Source organism: Haliaeetus albicilla, chromosome 13 (assembly GCF_947461875.1).
Source record: "Haliaeetus albicilla chromosome 13, bHalAlb1.1, whole genome shotgun sequence".
NCBI lineage: Eukaryota > Metazoa > Chordata > Aves > Accipitriformes > Accipitridae > Haliaeetus > Haliaeetus albicilla.
In genome coordinates this window covers 36,395,584-36,416,375 of record NC_091495.1, presented here as the reverse complement: position 1 = coordinate 36,416,375, position 20,792 = coordinate 36,395,584, and the positions used below count along the sequence as shown (strand labels likewise).

The 20,792-nt window shown below is 48.2% G+C and overlaps 1 protein-coding gene across 3 annotated transcripts in view; it reads right to left on the bottom strand.

Annotated features, from left to right (window-relative positions):
- Nucleotides 1–19,082, bottom strand: part of FRMD1 (FERM domain containing 1) — a 43,033-nt gene extending 23,951 nt beyond the window's left edge. For 2 of the 3 annotated variants that reach the window (XM_069800824.1, XM_069800826.1), the window contains exons 1-3: nt 18,966–19,082; nt 8,555–8,719; nt 2,842–2,932 (exon numbers count right to left, since the gene is read on the bottom strand). In XM_069800824.1, coding sequence (XP_069656925.1) covers nt 2,842–2,932; nt 8,555–8,650 — 187 coding nt within the window. In that variant the 5' untranslated portion in view covers nt 8,651–8,719; nt 18,966–19,082. Of the gene's footprint in view, nt 1–2,841; nt 2,933–8,554; nt 8,720–15,089; nt 16,754–18,965 lie in introns of those variants that run through there. The other variant, XM_069800825.1, reaches the window with a different exon arrangement.
- Nucleotides 19,083–20,792: the final 1,710 nt, after the last annotated feature.

Here is a 20,792-nt window from a genome sequence, read left to right as displayed (position 1 = left end):
TCCTAATCCAGATAATCCACCCAGTGTGATTGGTTACAGTTCTGCAGAAATCCTTTAATTTTCATTCTCTTGCCACTGCTGACAGTCAGGGTTTTGTTGACAAATTAGCAGCAAGGTAATGGCTGCAGGTGGATTAGAATACCTTGTTCTGCATGTGGCAGCATCAGACTGCCAAAAATAAATACACATTAAGAAACCGGGAAATACACCCTTATTAAAACAGGGCAGTTATTTCTTAAAAAGCGACATCTTGGAGCTGCAGCACAGAGAGGTGAAACCATCATGCAGAAGAGGAATACTTTGGTCTGAAATGCAGTGGCTTCCTCTCTAGTTTTCTGACATCTAACCCATCCTTGCCCTGCAGACCAGTCCCACGCCTTCTCTCCGCAGCCTTTCTGGGACACGGGACGACCTGCTGCTCAGCCAAGGCAGTTGACTTAAGTACCTGCAAGACAGCCCTGGGCAATGCAAAACTTACCCAGGCCTCCCCACAACCTGACTGGGCTGCTTCCCTTTTTTGAGATGATAGCTTGCTGTGAAACCATAAAATCCCAGAAAAGCAGGCAATGCCTTAAAGGCTCCTTCCAAATGCAGAGATGGAAAGTGCTACGTTTGCAGTAGAAGCAAGACCTCACTTACCACTGGCAGCAAGGGAGACGATCACCAGTCTGTTGGCCAAAACAAGGTGGGGGGAAAAATCAAGTTGGGGAACAGAAAACAAAAGATGTCCTTTGTTATAGCGCTACAGTAATAAACCTGGAGTTATTTTAAAACCAAAATAAAGAAAACCTTAAAACCCACCCAACAAGACTCCAGTCAGCAGCTTACTGGACTTTCATAGACTAAAGGTAGGGACCAGAGGAAGGAATGACAAACAGATCAGGTTTGCTCCCTCTCTTGAGGGCAGCTGCAGCCTTCTTGGTGGCTGTGGCCATTCAGGCTGAGAAACTCACTGCTGACACTTTCGTCTCTCCCGTTGTTCAGCCCCAACACTTTGTTAAACAGAGGCACAAACAAAAATAAATCTCCTCCTTATCCAAAATCCTGACACCTGCCTGGGTGGTGGAGGGAGATGGCTGTCGGGAGGAGCCAGGGTGAGCATGCAGAGCCTCCAATTAAGCAGCTTCACAAACTGAACTACAGAAAGCAGGAGGAATAGTCAGCAAAACAAAACAAGAGAGGTTAATTCATGCTACTGGGCTCCTGCAAGAATTTTCCTTGATGTTTTTCAAGGAGCTTTGCAAAGAATTAGCTTCTCTAAAAAGGAAGAATACTTTTGTGAAGCAAGAAGATTGTTTATGTTTAGAGCTACGGGCATTATACTTCAAGGTCTAGTCAGCACAGCTTTATTATGCAACTTGGGTTGTGGTAGTTATACTGCATTTCCAGCAGGCTGAAAGGCATCTGCCACAATAGGGTATTTTGGGGCCAGAGCCCCTGTGCTTGACAGGGAGAAGGAAACTGCTCCACACAAAAGGTGGGAGGGAAGGAAAAAGCAGGGTACAGAAAATATGAAACAAGAAAGATATGAAAGGAAAAAAAAAAGTGAAAGAAACACGAGGAGAACAGGAGAAGAGCACCTAATTCAAAGAAAATGGCAATGAAATTGCCCTGTCTTACAGGGGCAGACAGGAGCTTCAACTTTACCCAAGACGTCCTGCAAGTGGAATAGGCAAAAGCTGGTGTTATAAAAAGGCGGTGGAGGATGGGGGACTCACAAGAACACAGTCAATTTGTGAAAAAAGTTAAGAGCATTCAGGTTTTCCTTGCATTAAATAAAGAAACGTGCTGGTTTAAATGCACAGATATATTTGTTAGCTACTGGTTTAGTTACATTGACGGAATCTCTTGGAGACTCTACAAACCTTACGGAGATAAACAGCTTCCTCCAGTCTCAGTTTGAGTGCTGCGCTCAAAAAACTCCCAAAGTTCTTAGAAAATGAGAGCAGAAAGGAAATGAGACAAGTAAACTTAAAATAAACTATTTTACCCAACATACTCATAAAGAGGCAAAAGAAACCTAATTTAGAAGGACTCATAAAAGACTATTCTCACTTCAGTGAAACAACATCTAGAGTTGCAGTAGTAAGTAACAACACACTTGAGAAAAATTTAGGAAGGAAAAGTCCTTTCTCTGCTTGAGGAAAGACAGGGAGGCAGGATAAGGAAGACAACAGATCCATTTCTGATTACTAAGAGTTGGGGGGTGTGGTGTGCCAATGCACACACCATCCCAGAAATGTAGTATTTCATATCAGTTTGCTCCTTTAAGGCATCGCCTTACACTGTTCCCTGGTCAATACTAAGCCGTAGGACCAAGCAGACTGGACTTCAACCCAGATTAAGAAGTTTTGTATTTCCCACGCGATATTTCAAAACACAACGTCCCCCACACATGCATTCAGTCCCCTCAAACCATTTGAGTTTCCTCCCCCTGGTGCCACATTCTTTGCGTGTGACTTCAGAAGATAAGTAACGCTTTCGGCCCCAAACTCCTTTTAAAATTCACCTCTTCTTCAACTACTGACAGTTTTGAATTCAGTGACAAATATGCTGGCTAGCAACTCGGCTACAGGAGAGAAAGAAAACCCCACAAAGAGGTGGAACATGTAAGAACAAAGGAGGAGAACAAAAGCCGCCCCTTCTCCCAATTTGTCTGCCCACATACCAAAGATCAAAAGAGCTCGAGAAGCCTGTGCATAATCTACATACTTTGTGACCTTATTACAATCAAATTCCCCGCAGGCACAGCCACTGTGTATATATGCACACACTGTAAATACACAAGCGGGTCTGTGGATGTTTGCCAAGTCATTTGCTCCGTGCATTGAGTTTGCTTACTTTTAACAATGCTGAGGCCAAAGAAGTGAGGCTCTTTAATCTTCACTAAATCACAAACTTGCTGAAAGAGCTCCTGTCCAGTGGCTTTGACCTGAAAGAAACAACCAATCCAACATTACAGATGGCTCACACACCTGGATGGAGCAATTCTCCTTCTTTACACCGGCCAATAAATTTTGGGGTACCACCGCAAAAAAAAAAAACAACCAAAAACAAAACCAACCCCCCAAACAAGCTTTGTTTTCAGTATTATTGCTATTATCACAGAATAATAATCAATGTGTCATTCCCCTTCCTTCACAGTGCAACGTGGCTCAGCTCAGTAAAACATGAATTTAAAGTTTCCTATCTATTGGCGTCTTTGTGTAAGAATTCAGAGCACTGCTGGAACCCTAGTTTTGTGCAGTACTGACCAAATCATTTATATATGCTTTTACAAAAAGTGTGTTTGTAATTACAGAAATGAAAATACTACTCTCTTGCAAAAAAATTTGAGAGGTTAAGAGAAAAAACAAGAACAAAAAAAGAAAACCTTCATTCAGGAGAACTAAAAACAAAAGTACACAAACAAACCCCAAACTGCATGGTTTGAGTAGAAATAGCTTGTTGGTTGATAAGAGATGAGGTTGCTCTGTACCCCACACAGAAGAGCTTGTTCTGTTCCCTGCTGAGTTCTGGTCACACAGCAATTAACATCTTCATCTTCCGAAGCTGTCACCAACAGCTTATATAAACTCTTGCCCGTTTCCATGCCACGCCGAGACCTTCCAGTACCCTTGCCTCCCACAACGCTGTGCATGCACCGAGGAAGCGCTGGGAAAGCCGAGCTGCTGCCGCGGACCAGAGGCTGGGCAGTATTTGCGAGTACGGCACAGGGCGAGGGAGAGCCGTGGCACCGCGCACAGCTACCGAATGCCCTTCTCTAGCACAGGCTCCCCTGGCAAGAGCGTGATTCTGGCTACCTGCACGTGCAGACCTGGATGCGTACTATGATCGGAAGATTCCCCCGCTAAATATCCCCCCACCTACAGCCTCATTTCCCCCTGCCCCATTGCACCACCCCAGAAGCACGGACAGACAGACAACCACAGGCACAAACAAAAACCCTCAAGCCCCCAACCGTAAGAGGCATGGGGGAAGGAGTTCTGAGCACGCGCGGATGGGGAGAGCAGAACAACGCTGACACAGACAACCTCAGGAGAGTCCAGAGTGTGGCCAGCTGCAGCTGCAAAATGGGCCAGAACCTCTGGATTTCATCACGCCGCTGCTGGACAATGCAGATTAGCAGCAGCAGCAGCTGCCTTCCCAAGGGAGGACAGCGCAGCGCTACCTTCACCGCAGCAAAGATGACAGGGCAGAAGTCAACTCCTGAACTCTCCTACAAACTAATCGCCACCATCAAACCAATTGCTTCCATAATTCTTCAAACCCTTTTAATGCAGGCGTGCCACACTCCTCAGAAACCGGCTGCACTCCCCTCCCTGCCCCAAGATGTACCATGTCACTAGACATGGACAATGGGAAACAGGAGGTCATTTAAGTAACTCATTTTCTTCTACTTGACAAGGCGTCACCAGCCAGCCACTCACTAGTGCCTAATCGGGAGCTTTGAAACCTGCGCTATACCAATACACACACGTGTGTGCATAGAGATGCTTTGGGAGGGGAGAAGGTAGTGTACTGCTCTGGTAAGACCCAAAACCACATCTGGGTCTTATTATGGGTCTCCATGTGAGACTGCACCCTTCCAGTCTCACACCTAAATGCAGTATTTGCTCAGCCACCAAGAACACACAGTTGGAAGAAAAAGTTGGGCACGGATCTGCCTCCTTTCTCAAGGAAGCAAGCTCTGAGCATGTTCTCCTACCTGGGGAGGACTCACGAAGGAAGAGGTGACCTACCCCTAGCCAGAATGGTTATGTGCATACAAGAGTCACCGGCAGCACAAGACTGTACGTAAAAGCTATGCGATTAGATGAATTTTGTAAGTGGCATGCTTTCACACTTAGGGAAGAAAAACCTGCTTTAAGATACTTAGTTCTAGGGAACTGCGCACTTCAATGTTTTGTGACACTCAGCCTATAAAGCAGTGATTTAATCAGATTTCTTGCACAGCAGGTATGTGAGCTACCACCTTGTCCATTCTCCTTTTGGCACTCTCCTTCTGTATCAAGTTTTACTCCCAGACTTCAAGGCTATGCAATACCAATTACACTTGCAATCGCTGTTCCCTCCTCCTGCCTTTCCCTCTGCTCAAAGCAACCAACATTTCCCTTTGCATTTTTCATCTGTGCACTTCTCTTTGGCCTTTCTTTCCTTTGTGTATGGTTCCTATGCCAAGCTCCATCCCAGACACACCATGAATTATTTCTTCCACTGATACTCAGCTTTGCCCCACGTCAGACTCAGGGCTTCTTTACACATGAAATTTAGTCCAAAGTGAAGTCGAGTGCAAGTTTACAGAAGGTAACTGCTACTCCAGGGTCATTCTGTTTGCAAATACTCATGTGTATTGGTTACCTATCTCTGTTTTTCTTGGTCCGTATGCTTTAAAACATCAGCTCTACTGCTCACAAAACAACTGAAAGACTTCAGACCTATACTTGCTATTCACAAACACACAGGACCTCACCAGACTTTCTCCCCTCCAAAAGTTTCTGCTCACACTCCCACCCTTTCTCCAGCAGCTAGGCAAGGACCAACATCTGCTGTGGCTGCTTCTGAACTACCCAAACACCGGTAAGGTGGCTGCCTGCCCTGCTCCCCTCATTGGCAGCCCAGCCTTTGCTAGCACCCCAGAAAATTTTCAGAAATCTAGTCATAAAAACTAGTTGACATTGATCAACAGGTTCAAAACCATCAGGGAGATAAGCCACAACGCTAGCAGATAAACAACACCAAACAAACTGGATACCACTCCAAGATCTTTGGTGCAACCGATACAATTTCTAGTTGCACCATTCTCACTCACAGCCTGCTTAAGCTTGCTGGTGCTCATGTTCTATCTCCCCACTGGGGCTGCCTGGAGCAAGGCAGACTGCTTTGCTCTGTGCTCTGATGTCCATTCTCCCCAGCAGAAACCTCCCACTTCGCCTCACCATCCTCGGGGCAGCTGGTGAGCTGCAGCACCCACTAGTTCTCCTCACTGCTCTGCTTCTCATGTTCACAGTTGGTCTCGGGAAGACAGTTTTCCTCCTCGCCATCCCTTCAAATTCATCTATACATCCAGAAAGGTGGACACCAAAGTTAATTAAGAGATACCCAGTTATGGAGGAAGAGACTTTAAAATGGCTCCTGCTCTTCTCTCTTCAACAGCATTATCTGTGAAGGGCGTAAGACAAATCCATTTTCAAGAGCAGGCTTCAATCTGCATGTGACCACATAAAACGCATATAGGTAAACTCTTATCTGGAAGGGTGGAATTTATATGGGAGGTGGGGAGAAAGGAATTACTGCATAAACACTGTGCTTATCACGGGAAGGATCTATTAATTTATTCCACTGGAAGGATAACGATTCCTACCTACCTCACTGAGCTGCAAGCTTGTTTAGTATTTGCATTCCACACTGAAGAGGTTAAAAGGCTTTGGAAATCTTAAGTAGTAGCATTATTATTCTAATAAATGCACAGAGTATCATCTGTGGTTGTGCTAGTTAAATTTGGCTTCTACCAACATCACTAGAAAATTGCCTTGATGTTCCTTTACAAAAAAAAGATCTCTCCAGCTGCGAAATCTTAATTCTTGTTGTTGTTTTGAAGGGGTGTTGTGGTAAAGACAGAAACCAAATGGAAAGCTGGTTTTGGCTACTCGCCCAACTGTAACAGGTCATGTTTCACTCTCTATGCAATTAGGACACAACTGTCCGTTGAGGTGTCATGTTTTGGCCCAGACAGCTATTCCCTTTCACACGCAGGCATCTCCACATACGTGTTTTCCCAACTTCCCAGCCACCAAAGCAAGGGACAGCAGAAGCAAGGCAGGAAAACGTCTTTAAAAGGGCTACCAAGGGATGCTGTTGCAGGGACCCCTCCACAGGACAAGGCGATGATGCTCAAGGCACCCCAACTCTTTGGAGGGGCAGCAGGCAGGAACAGGGGGGACACAGCACCTTCCCTCCATCCCTGCCATCGCTCAGCGTAAAAGAGCACTTCTTGTGCTTATTAAATGCCCTGGGGGTATTTAAAAGATGTGTAGATGTGGCACTTAGGGACATGGTTTAGTGGTGGACTTGGCAGCGTTAGGTTTATGGTTGGACTCGATCTTAAGTGTCTTTTCCAACCTAAATGATTATGTGATTTTATGATAAACGGCAGGTCCAGGATTTACTGTATGGTCTAAGTGCTGCCTAAACTTAATACGGTGGAGTGGAACCCTGCGGTGGAGGAACAGCCATGTGCGTAGCAGAGGCGCAGGGAGGAACAGTGACAGTATCAGCCCTGCCAGCACACTGCCCTCCCGCACGCCAGTCTGCACCTTCCCCGCGGCAGGGCAGGCTCTGCTATCTCACATCTTTAGCCTCCCTGATAAAAGTTATAAGAAGGTGAGATTTAGGGTCAGCCGCAACAGACCATTACCCAGGCCTGTGCACCTGCCGCCAAGAACTTAATTAAACCATCGTTTTGTGGCTTGCACAAAAGCCAGCAGTTTGCAAAAGCCTTCTGGGGCGGTCGATGAGCTGGGTTTGAATTGGTAACCTAGAAGCAGAGCGCCCCAGATTTTGCTGTTAAAGCCTTGTTCCATCCAGCCCTTGTGGCTGTTTCAGTTAACGATGCCACGCTTAAGCGCAGCAGGTAGGAAAATTCCTACATGGATTTTGAAGATTAGCATGCATAGTTTCAAAAGCCACCCTTTCAATCAAGTGCTTAAAATAACAGTTCACCTCAACTGTCTTCTCCCACTCCCCATCCCAGAGGGGGGGAAAAAAAACCCCACCCACCCAAACCAAAGCAAAACCTCCCCAGCCCACACAGGAGTGCACGCACACGCTCACAAGAGAGCGCTTATCCTTGAGGCTAGCTTGTCGCCCGAACGTGAAGTGCCTCTGTCAGCTCAGTTTCTCACAAGTTCAAGGAACAGCCGGCACTGCACAAGGAGGCACCGAGCCGTGGTGGACACCGTGCCATGCTGGGCTGCCAGCTGACCTGGCTCTGCTGTCACTCACGCACACACAATTCGGGATTTGAAGTGGCGATCAAAGAAATGAAGCGACTTACCTCTAGTTTTTGTGTGTACAAGTACTCAAAGGAGGGGAAAAAAACCCCACCCTCAATGGCTGTTTACTCTGCCTTAGAGTCTTTGAAGGGATCTGCAGACTATCAAAGCCAGAACTAGCTAAAACGCCAGAGCAAACGGTCAAGTGTTGGGCACGCTTGCCAAGTCATCAAGGCACTTCAGGTTCAATTTTTTTAAAATGGCTAGATTATTATCGGTGGCAAAAACACTCAGAGAGAATAAAAAAAGAAATAACAACAGAAAAAGAGCAGACGAGACCCCCTGTGCAAAAACATAACCAGGACTTTTAAGGAACTCTGCAAATGAGTTGAAGCTGCCCAATTAGAAAATGGAACACCAATTAACCCTAAGCTGGCTAATAGCCTTTCGGTCAGCAGACCGGCACCAGCCTTTTGGGACAACAATGGGAGCTAAACAAAACTGAACCGCCGCCTCCGCCGCGATGCAGTGACCTCCCGGCCTCCCTCCCAGCCACTCACCCCAACGACGAGGCTGAGCTGCTCCCGGGTGGGCAGAAAGACGCAGACGCTCCGGTTCTCCGGCTGCATCCTGCCCGTCAGCAGAGCCCTGCTCATGGTGGGCAGCTCCACGGGGTCCGGGGTCTCCTCTCCGGGCAGGCGTCAGGCTCTCTTCATCCCACGCACCTGTCGAGAAGGTGAGAGCATCAGCGCCACGCTCCTGCCGGCGCTGGGAGCACCCCGCGTTTGACGGGATGTTTTCCTCCTTGCTGTTTAAAAAAAACCCAAAAAAACCACCAAACAACAAACCACTCATCCATTTTACAGTGCTATGGTCAATGTTTCCACCAGCATCACAGCACAAACCAGGCAGTCGACCTTGAGATAGCTTGTGAGTCCGAGGAGAGCGCCACAAAGCAATCAGGTCTCTCCAGAATAACAAACCACACTCAAGGTTGAGACGCATGTAAGCGATAAGGCAGATGACACCACGGACCGCTTCCCGAAAATGCCCACAAGACGGGGGCAGCGCCCCGTCCTTCAACCTGGTACCTCGCTCTCGCCCGAAGCGGAGATCTCCATGAGCCATCAGCAGGCGTGTGTCAGTGCAGAGGGCTTCCCCTGAGCTGTCTTCCCCCTCATCCCAGCCCTAGACCCTGGGAAACCTCTGCCCCAAATCCCCCACGCCTCAACTCAAAGGAGGAGGTGGAAACGCATAAACTGAGAAGGCTGAGCTGCTGTTATCACACTTTTTGTAAGAGGAGCGCTGCCAGCCTCCTCCCAAGGGCTGAGCCCAAGCTGCACGAGCATCTTAGAGCTGAAGTTACGGTCATAGAAATAAGAGATGGAAATTCAGTTCACACCCAAAAGTACAGTAGCTAACATCGTCTTCAGGTTATAGCTAGGTTAGACACAGTTTCCTCAGCAACTCATGACATTTCATTTACAGCCCTCTCTGCTCCGATGCTCTCCAGGGCGAGGAAGCATCCTGTGACACCTAACGAATCCAGCAGGAAGGGGAGACGCTCCTCCAGGGTGGGTTAGGGATGAACGCCAGCAGAGACCTGAACCAGCAAGACTCCAACTGGTTATGGGATCCGCTCCATCCACGCCCCTGGGGACGGGCACATACCCCAGCAAGGGCAGCACTACCCTCTCCCACCACCCACGGCACATCCCACCTTCTGAAGGGATGCACGGGCTTTTCCTTCACCCTCCAAAATGGATTCAAGGACGAGGGATCATAAGCAGCAAGGAAGCAGGCCATGTTATGCTAACACATGACATAGATACATGTATATGTACGTGCATGTGTGCATTACATTTAAGTTTTAAAAGCATTTGGTATTTAAAATCATGTTTGTCCTGTTTCAGGATAAAAATATGGCAGAATCAAACTCTTGTGTGGGAGGCAGGAAAAGCAAACCGTCATGGGAAAACAAAGTACAGTACAGAAAAAAAGAACTTGGATTTACCCCTCTCCTTTCAATTCCATGCTCAAACATTTTTTTTTTTTTTTAATCAAATACAAGAAAAAGATCTGTAAGTGTCCTTTTGCAAGTACAAAAGCTGTTCCATGCACCTCCTTCCCTGGGCTGGCATAGACAATGCTTCTTAATAAAGCATGTTTTGATACAAGTTCTTTATGTAGAGCATCTCTTATGAGACAGAAGTACACAAAAATTGCATTTAATGTACTAATGAAAAGAGGGGGTTATTAAAGGCTATTACTATTACTTTTTTTCAAAATCATAATTTAATTAAATGAGAACTAGGAATTTTAAGAAGGAGGTTGCTCTAAGTTATAAGCAAGCAGAAAAAAAAAATCTGACTTCCTGGGACAGGTGAGAGCTTCTGTTAAATGAAATATTAAGAGAAAAACTGATTTATCCTCTCTTATCGATATAATTATACTGATGAGCTCTCAGGCTCCAGGCTACACACTACTAACAGCTGTATATAAATTACAGATGTCTACAAAATGACTCGAGGGCAACAGGTCACCATTATTATTGCCAGCTGATGTCATATGCGCCATAAACTTTATCAACAGCATAAAGACCTCGGAGTATGAGCTCAAGCTTTCCAACATAAGGAGGTTTGTCTTAATTGTCAAACCGCTGCACCGAAACATTCCCACTCACAAGGGGAGATCACGTCCAGTGAAGATGTTCATGCAGCTCATAAAAGAACTGAAAATAGGACAAAGAAGTGACCATGAACAACATGTGCACATAATGTTCTGTGGATAACTGAAGAAACGGAATCCTTCTTCCCCATAGCCTCTATAAAACAAAGCTTCTGGAAAGTTTTTCCTCTGGTCTCACATCTGCTTTGTCCATTTGACTTTTTAAGAGAACAACTGTGGACCCTGGAAGTGAGAAAGGAAGTGAGAAAGGAGGGGGAGAAGGCATTTTTCTTCTTACATTTAAAACAAATGAGTTTGTGGACCCTACCACAGCAGGTAAGAGGTTAAAGCAGCAACGTCCTTAATCCGAAGGGGGAGGTCAAACACAAGCCCAGCTCAGCCTTCTCTTCTTTAGAGGTATGTTAGGATGTGATAAAACATAATGAATCATTAACTTGCTAGCATTGCATGTTTACACCTTTTTTTTAAAAAAAAAAAAAAAAGTTGTGAGCCAAGAGTAACTGCCCAAGGAAAACAAGTGGCCAGAAGGAATGCTCTTACTTAAACATACACAATTTCAGACTGCCCATATGCCATTCTTTTGTTTACCACAGATTCCAACCTCTTAACCTCAATTAAACCCTAAAAGCTCCAGCAAATGCACTGCAGATGAATTAATAAAAGCTGAAGTCAATCATCGGCCTCTGGGACACCCGACAGGTTGTTTTTGTTGGGCTTTTGGTTTTCTTTTTTTTTTTTTTAAATAACATCACTTCATGTTTTAGCTCCAGGAGAAGTGCATTTTGAGATTTAATTGCTTTGTCAAAAGCCCGGCAGTCTATCAATGAAACAGCCAAAGGCGCTATTTATTTGTATTCTTCTGGTATCAGTCAGGAGGCTTATTAGTGCCCAGAGCAGTGGCACAGCTTATTTAGCACTGTTTATTTTACCTAAATACACGTGCAGTGGAGCTTTGGAAAACACACCAGTCATTAATTTCAAGACTCCTCTGATTAAACAGCTCAAACATGGCCATAAAAACTCATTAAGAAAAACTCTGACCTCTCCCTTCTTTCTCCATGGCCCCTCGAGCTGCCTCCCAGCACCAGACCAGAACATCAGAACTTGGTGGGTCAAAGCAGGAATGGCTGAGGCTTGCCCCATCGAGAGGGGTAAGAGCAGCAGAGCCCTCCAAGGGAGGAGGAAGAGGAGGAGGAGGAGGAAGGACAGTCTTCGTTTCAGATATCAGCAGGACGGCTAGCTAAACCACCTCACACTGCCCATGTACACAACAGCACAAGGATGACCTGCCACCACTGAATTTGGGGCCACGCCACGGCCAGCCCATCTGGAAGCAGGTTGCATCCAAACAGCATGTGGGTTTGCATGCCTTCTAATGTGTATTTTACACATCAGCTCGTGGGACCACAGTGAACTGGGTCCTAATCCCGACTTCAGCCTCTAAGTACTGCCACAACCGCATCTCAAGGGAATAAAGCAAAATAGATGAATGAGCAATCGCCTACCAACTCAAAGCGGCAAAATGGAACAAAGTCCTCCTCTACCAAGAAGAAAGCACAGCTAATTCTGTGCTTCTCTCAAACACACCTGGAAACATGCTTTGCAAGGTTTATTACAGTAAAACATCTTAGGAAAACTGGTTTTGCTAGAGCTGACAGAAAATGAGCATTGAGCACCTTCCTGATGAAACCTTACCAGAGTGGCCCTGCAGAGTCCCATCAAAAACTGTCCAGAAACCTGTTCTTAGCATTTTCCAGACATCATCCAGAGATGTCTTGGGCCTCTAAGACAACTAGACTCTTAGGCTGCAGTTTCGCCATCAGCTTAAGAAGCTTTAATCAAGGCAGTCCTGCAGCAAGACAGACAGACAGACAACCGCCTGGAAAAAAACCTGCCTTTGGCAGCAACCCACACTTGGGCTGCCTCATACTCATGATGAAACATGGCCTTAAAACTGAGAACCCCTCTCACCTTCCAGGTATTTTGTCCCCTCAGAGGCATACTGTAGGGCACCAGTACTGTCTGCAAAACAGAGTAATAAAGAGCCTGAGCAAGTAAAAGATGTAATGATGGCATATATTAGCCTTTCCCAGCAACTTTAAGACCCCACCTACCTCCTTTGACTGTCCCCCAAGACGGGGATTTCTCTGGAAAGATGCATCAATCAGGAGGGAGGGAAAAAAAGTTGCTTGTCAGGGCAGAAAACAAGACTGAAGCTAAATAGCTTTATGTCATGGCTGCAGATGAAAAGTGCCACCTGCAACCAACAGCCAGGACAACTAGGTCACATCCTGCGGCAAATTCCCCAAAGCATGTTGACTTCTCAAACGTAGCTGCCTCAGCATCACTCCAGGGCTAGCATGACACATCCAAGGGCAAGGATGCCACAAGGAGGTAAGCTGCTGGATTTGATGTCCATACAGCTGCTTTTGGGATAGAATACACACCTGCCTTCAAACACCGTGCGCTAGTTAGCAGGAAGCCCCCCAGAACTGATGCAGCTTGGCTGCAGGACAGATGCAACACTGGCAGCGAAGACAACTTGCTTTCAGTCCACAGATGCAGGAGATGCAATTGCAGCAGGCCTTCTGCATCTGCTAGCAGCACCTGTTAGATCCGAGTGCAGTCCTCTCACAGGGATGGGACATGGGCCTGGCTCCCACCTTCCCTTTAGGATTTTCAAAAGGTACAATGGGAGATGCATCCAAAAACTCCAGGGCTGTGGAGCCCTAGCAGACTTAGCCATCACCCTGTACCTTTTGGGACAGACAGATGGGGAAATTGCTGAACATTGGTCTTGGATACCAACCAACATCCCTTTTCCTTTCTTCCTGTACAAGTAGCACTCCCTGGTGACACCAAGCTTTAACAATAGAGAAGAAAATGCTTTCTCGTTAGTCTTCATCGTGGGATTAGACACAGCTCTTAGTTAGGCATGACTGCCCACACTCTACCTTTGTGCTACGAAGTTTTCCTGCCTCGTGTCAAGCAGCACGAGTGAGTGCTAGAACATGAAACGCGCTCTTGAGTTTGTAACTCTTCTACTCTAGGCCCCCTGCAACATGGCCAGTGTGCTTAGGAAGAAGGGATCTCCCAAAATTCCAAGGGAAACCCATTCCTAACCTGGGACCATGCTGCTATGCTACTCTGTCTGTAGGCTGCCCTAGTCCTTAAGCTCAAAGGTGGGGGACAACTCTCCTACCCAGGGATGGCCACGTTCTCTGGTAGCCAAGCAAAAGTGACTCAGGTTTTTGGGCATGCATCAGACCTTACTGCTGCGAACTAGTCCTCAAGGAGAGGAAAAAAGCTTAGCTGAGGACAGAGCTCCAAAGTAGGTGCTCCTACAGCGCATGGAAGCACAACAGCAGGGCAGCGGTGGCAGGACCATGCAGGGTGGCTGCCACACTTCCATCCAGCTCTCCCATGGGATGAAAAAAAGCTCCTCAACAGTTTGCTCCCTGTGAGGGCAGCCCAGCATTAATCACCTGGGCTTAACCTTTCCCTGAAACCAAAACTGAGTTCAGGAGCGTTTGGGGGGAAACGGATAGTGAGTATTAAAGGCTCCAGGCAAAAAGGGTCAAATTAGGATCTCGCAGGGACAACGTTTTTGCATCACTTCCAAGTGATGGAAAATGCCTTTGAACTTTTGTACACAAAAACGTGCAGCCTTTCAAAATATATTATTTTATCAGAAGCATATGCAAAACTTAGCAATGTACATGCTTTAAACAACACCTAAACAGTAAAGTCTGCTGCAAGAGCATGCAATTCCTTTCCAGCATGCCTTTTTCCTGGCAGGGACAAACATTCTCTTGCCAACGTGGGAAGAGCAATGGATCAACTGATTCTGCCTTTTCATTGATTGGTAAAAGCAGTAGCATGTACCCTATCAGTCTGACTACCAACATGAAGTTTCTCATTACAATGAATTTTTTTACTTCTGTATAATCTATTAATGGACTTATTTATTGATTACCAATCGCTTATAGGGCTTCCTCATACTTCATAAATCAAGTACATTAACTGAAGTTTATGAACAAGTAGCAACTGAAGGTATCAATTGGCCTAGGTAAATACAGAAGCATAAGAAAGAACCAGCAAAACATGGGACAAGGCGTGAGCCAGTCTCAGCGTCCATTACACCTCGCATAAAGCAGCTGCAAACAAAGCCTGCTCAGAAGCGCAAAGCTCTGCTTTCTCAGCTGGATGACCAAGACAGCATTGCGCGAGATCTCGCAAAGGTTAAGGGAAGTGAATTGCTTGAATAGCCATTCAATAACAGCAAGCTTGCCTCCACTCAAACACATGGACACATCTCTTTCGAGATGGACCCTTACAGAAAGTTTATTCATGGGCATACATATGCAGAGCCAGGAGTGCAGTAAAGAACACGCCACAGTCTGGTACCTCAGCGTGAAGGACAGCAACAGAAGATTGACTTCAGTTTGGTGCTCCAGTGCTCGCACTTCTGCCAAGTAGTGCAATCTTTACTACAGACCGTTCATCTTTTGTATCTATGGGAAACAGGAGAGGCCAAGTACAGACAGAGAGCTGCAGCAAGGTCTTTAAAATAAGGGAAAGTGAGGCTTCCTTCCCAGCCACTAACTGTCAGGAAGCTTAGCAAGTACAGGGAGAGCAGCAGCAAGACCTGGTCTCTACTAGCAACTCAGGAGAGAAGCATCTTTCTATAGCGTGCAAATTGCAAATGTGCGAGGTCTCATGACCCAAAAGCCTATCGGTTAATTCTCCAACTGGAAACACATTCCTTTTTTCAAATCTACCAAGCCTATAAACAGGATTTCTCCCAAGCAGATCTATTATACTCTTGCCTTAAGCACAACAGCTGAGAGACACTCTACTACAAGACTGTCTTTGCAGAAGTTATTCCACGGTGATGGTATTTTTATACTTGAGCTGGGCTGCACAGAATTGGAACAGATCACCATGCCTTCTGAAATATTTTGCAGAGCTGTCCAAAAAAGCATGAATAAACTCTTCCTTCATTTTCTATTCTCACCTAGATCTTGCAAGAGTTCTAGAAGTAAGCAGACTATGAAATCTTTATTTAAACAAACAAACAAAAAAGTGCAAAGCATCATTGTAACTTCACAAGCAATACCTGGAGTTGCAGGACAAATAACGACATGCTTTTACCAATGTATCATGTAAAGAACACTTCTGAGCAGGAATAGCTTTGCTACCAGTAATAACCAGGTAAAAAAAAAAATGGCTTACTTCCCCAGAGGAAGGAGAAAGTCCACTGCTGATCTCATGGTATCTGAATCACCATCTAAATATTCAGACCAACTACGCAGCTTCTGCATCAGTTTACTTCTAATGTTTTCCCCCTTAAGTTTACAGCTAGCCTGGAACATATTCAGAGCAGAGAGGAATATTGATTTATGTAAAGTGGGTGGACTTCCAGAAAGAACAGATAAAACTCTGCCCGGACCACAGCTCGCCTCTATTACAAGTGCGAAAACACCAATCTGCCAATACCTTGACAAAATTAATGCAAACAGCAGGGTCTTCATGATTAGATGCAGCTTCAGAGACTGCACACAGTACTGCCAGACATCAACTTCAGCAAAGCAACAGGGAAACAGGAAAAGATGTCCCACAAAACAAACAGAACAAAAAACCAGCTTTACAGGGAGTGCTGCATTTTTGAGGTGATGCAGAATTTTGCAAAAAGAGGAAATAAAGCAAAAAAAGAAAAAGCCAAGCATAAAAAATGGTTTAACAAGAAGCAAATTACTTCCTCCTGTGATTCTCCAAGGAGCAGCTGCTCCTTGTCAGAAGACTTGTTTTGGGCTGAGACCACCATTTATCCATGCTCAATTACTAACCACACACAATGAATTAAGGTACCACTGCTAAACACCACCAAGATAATCAAGGAGCACTGCAGTAGCACAGGACTTTCTGCAAGAAAAGCCGTGTAACCCTGGAGCACAGTAAGCACGCAAGTAATTTACATTGTCTTGGATGAACAGTAGGGCAACGACTTTACTACAAAAGCTAAGTGATACAGAGTTAACCACTGCATTCATACACTTTTTACCTGCAGTGTTGGGAACAGGAAAGGGTTTACAGCACTATCAGCTTTGTTTTTAAAAAAAAAGCAAAACAATGACATGGCCCTTACCTGCTATCAAAAAAACTTCCTCTATCAAAAAAGACTTAAATCAGAAAAACACATGTAAGTACAAATTTTTTTGTTTGTTTTAGGATTTTTTTGTTTCAGGAAAAAAAGGTGACACAAATTTATTTGTCACTGGTGTTTATCCCAGTTTATCATGTTCATATAAAAATCTAGTTAAGAACAACAAAAATCCCTAGGGAAAAATACCTGTCCAAAGAGCACAGACAGTATTTTTTGGTAAGCCATGGAAAAGAATCACTGCAACTCATGTTCTTCAACAGCGTTCTGTAGACTTATTTTTGCTTATACTTATCGTACCCTTCTTTCATTCCCCCCCCCCTTTTTTTTTCCTAAGGTGATCTCTGCAAGAAAACCTTCCCCCCCCTTTTGGATTCCATTGTCTTCCGATTTGGCATTCCTTATTTGAAGCCAAAACACTGACTACTACACCGACTCTCAACACCGCCAGTGTTGAAAACAGAACACTTTGATTAAGAGTGCAAAACAATTAAGTGGGAGGAATAAACAACAGAGCGAGGCCAAGGCATCTGTTGTCATTCCAAGTCTTCCAGGAACAAAATAAAAAATAAAAAAAAAAGAAGAGAAAAAAAAGATAAAAGCTAAACAAATGAATGGGAAACCAACATCCAAAAAGTTGTTTTGCTTTTTGCTTTTTTTTAAAACGTTACTCCAGAGATCATCAGTGCTAGGAATACATCCTCATTATTTTCTCTGGGAAAGTGCCCTACGCTTTTGAAGTATTTATTGTCAGGGCCTGGGCAGTTCTCTGAAGAAGGGACAAGGTTCAGACAACACATTACAGTTTCCTGGTGTGGTGGAAAAAACAGATGTGCATTTTAAATGTCACCGGAGAGTTAACCTGAGAGCCTGTCACTGCAGAGCAGCAGGAGAATCATCTCTTGACGCAGAGGATGACAATTTCTCAGCACAGGACACCCAGAGCCTCTCCCTGTAAATCGTGACCGAGAAGGAATTCAAGAGGTGGAAAAAAACAATGAAGTACGGAGACTTTTTCCTTTTCGACACCCACCCCTTATCCCGTGCCCATATACCAACTGGGACACCCGTCTCCTTCCCCGTCCTGTCCCGTGCCGGTAGGTGAGAGTCCGTCACCGCCGTCAGACCACCCAGACCAGCCCCTGGCTGCCACCGAGGAGGTGGTGGCAAGCGCTGGAGGAGACCCAGGTGCTCGGCGCGGCCCCAAAACCATCCCGCACCTCTCCCTCAGCACCTGCGAGACAGGTGGCAGCCAACCAAGCGCTTGTCGGGAAGCGTCCCGGCCTCCTGCCATCTTACATCCCAACGGAGCCCTTCCTTTGGGACACGGCCCGCTGCCCGGCGGCGTGCCGGAGGTCTCTCTCTCGCGCAGCCGGTGGTACTGCTGGGGTGGGGAACGCGCCCCGGCATCACCTCATCTTCCGGCACCGGCATCATCCCCTCATCTTCCAGCACCGGCATTGCCTCATCTTCTGGCAGTGGCGGCGTCCCCTCACCTTCTGGCACCGGCGTCCCCTCACCTTCTGGCACCGGCGTCCCCTCACCTTCTCGCTCCGGCGTCCCCTCACCTTCTCGCTCCGGCGAGGCCCACGGGTGGCACAGGACGGCGGCGAGGGACGAAGGAGCTGCCACGGCTCCCCAACTCTTGCGGAGCCCCATCCCCAGCCGGTGCCTGCCCACCCTCGCCGCCCCCGCAGCTCCGAGCTCGCCGAGGCACCCACCGCCTCAGCCCCGCGCTCGCCGCTGCTTCGAGGGCGAAATTCGTAACGAAACGAGAAACCGCTGCGGCGCTCCGGATGAAACTCAGACCTCCCTTTACCGCCGAAGCCGTGAATCTGCTTTTTGTGCCCGCTAACGTACCGGCAGACGCAGAGGGGAGCCTCGGGCAGCTCGGCGGGCGCCAGGCGCCCTTCCCAGCCCCTTCCCGCCCGCCGTGCGACGGGGCCGGTTCCCTCGCCCGGGCCGAGCGGCGCCTGCAGCCTCGCCGTGCCCGCGGCCCCCCCCGGAGGAGCCCCAAAGGGACGCGGGAACCGCGGGACCTCCCCGCGCCGCTTTGCCCCGACGGCGGAGCCCGAATCCCGCTGGCTGCGCGGCGCCGCCGCCGCCGCCCGCGCACTTACCGCGGGGTGACCCCGGCCGCGGGGCTCCGCCGTCCTCTCCGGGGCGGCATCCAGCGACCGCCGAACCGAGCCGAGACGAACCGGGGCGGGCGGCAGGCGCACGCGGGTGCCCTGGAGGAGGACCGGCGGTAGGGGCGGGGCCGGGCGGGGGCGGGACACGCCCCCCCCGCCCCGTCCCGCCCCGCCCGGTCCCGGGACTGCACGCCGACACCCGCGGCAGCCCCGCGCGGGGTTCTCCCGCCCTCCCTCCGCGCCGCCGCCTCCTCCTCCTCAGCGGATTGGCAGAGACGGGGACGGAGTGGGCGGGGCGGGCCAGCGGCGTGGCCTCGGGTTGGCCAGCGTGGCCGTCAATCCGCGCCGCGGGCGGCGGGCCGGCCTGAGGGGAGGTGGGGGGGAGCGGGGCGGTTGGTCGTTGCGGACCGTCCCGGCCGGGAACGGGCGCTGTGAGGGGAAAGAGCGGGCGGCGAGACGGGCGGGGTGGGCGCAGGGGGGACCCCAGCGGGGGAGCCGGCCTGTGGGCGGCTGACGAGGGCCTGCCTGCGGCGGCGGTTTTGTCCCCGTTCGGGGGCGGTTTGGTTCTTGGCGGGGTGCTCTGTGCTCCGCGCTGGCAGCAATAAAGTCTACGTAGGTGAAGTTTTAATTAGTCACCAGCAAGGCACGAGAATTGAGTCGGGGTCGCTCTGCCGCGGCCAGGTTGGCTGGGCAGCGCTGGGAGGGGGAAATGGCACCAAGCGTATGAAGGCTGGAAGAGTTGGGGTCAGGTTTGGAAACACCGAGGGCCCCGCGGCCTCCGGGAGGCTGCGTGTGCGGGAAGGGGTGTGCTTGGAACTACAAACCTTCTCGCCTCCCTCCTTCTTCTATGCGATAGTCCGCTTTTTAATGGAGAACTTTTCCGAAAGAAGGCCGACATCATCTCGAGTCCTGTGGTGTTGCTCCCTCTCCCTCACAAGTAGGCCGCTGCTTCGTTGCCCCGCACACCTGGTTGTACTTGAGGGTGCAGCCTGTGTGGGAACTGGGATGGCAGCAAGCTGTAAGGGGAGCGGGTGGGAAGGCTTTCGTACAGTGCTGCACTGCTCTGCAGGAAAAGAGTTGGCGTTTGCCCAGGAGGGACCGCAAGAGTGAGCCTGGCTTGCTGGTGTGACGTGACCATCTGACAGGGTGAGGGAAGCAGGGCATCAGGGCACCCGTCCTTGCTCCCCGGTTTTTCTCCTGCGTTTTAGGTTCGACACAAGACTGGATGAAATCTCAGTCTTGCCCGCATGGATGACAACTTACCTCTGCCTCTTCTCAGCTGGATTGTAATAATGAGGCTGCTCTGTGAGCGCGGGGGACATCTCATCACCAACCCTTTCTCTTCCCGCAACAGTCATCTGAGAGAAAATATTGGCATCTTACTTGTTATCTGAGCAAATGTGTAGGCATCTCTTTTCAGGAACGGTTCCAGGGCTGTGGCTCCTAGATGAACAGAGGTCACCCCCTCAGTGGCCAAGGGTAAATCCTTCATGGCTTCTCCTTTCATTAAGCTGAGGCTTATTTATAGAGTTACCCTCTCAGCATGCTGGCTGTTTCTAATGCTGTTCTGAGGTGCCTAACGTGTGGTTTCACAGGCAGCTAAGCTGGCATGACGGCTCCCCTCTGCCCATAGAAATACGTCTCACTGTCCTTTTTACTCCTTCCCATCTTCAGTCTTCTGTCTCCTTCACTCCCTTTGCTCGTGGCTGTAGCACCTTCCTTGTGCCAGCGCTGGAGCACTTCAAACTGCTAAGCTGGTCAAACTCGCTAAAGGGACAGAAAATTCCAGCTTTTTTTGCTAGAAGAGTGGTCTGT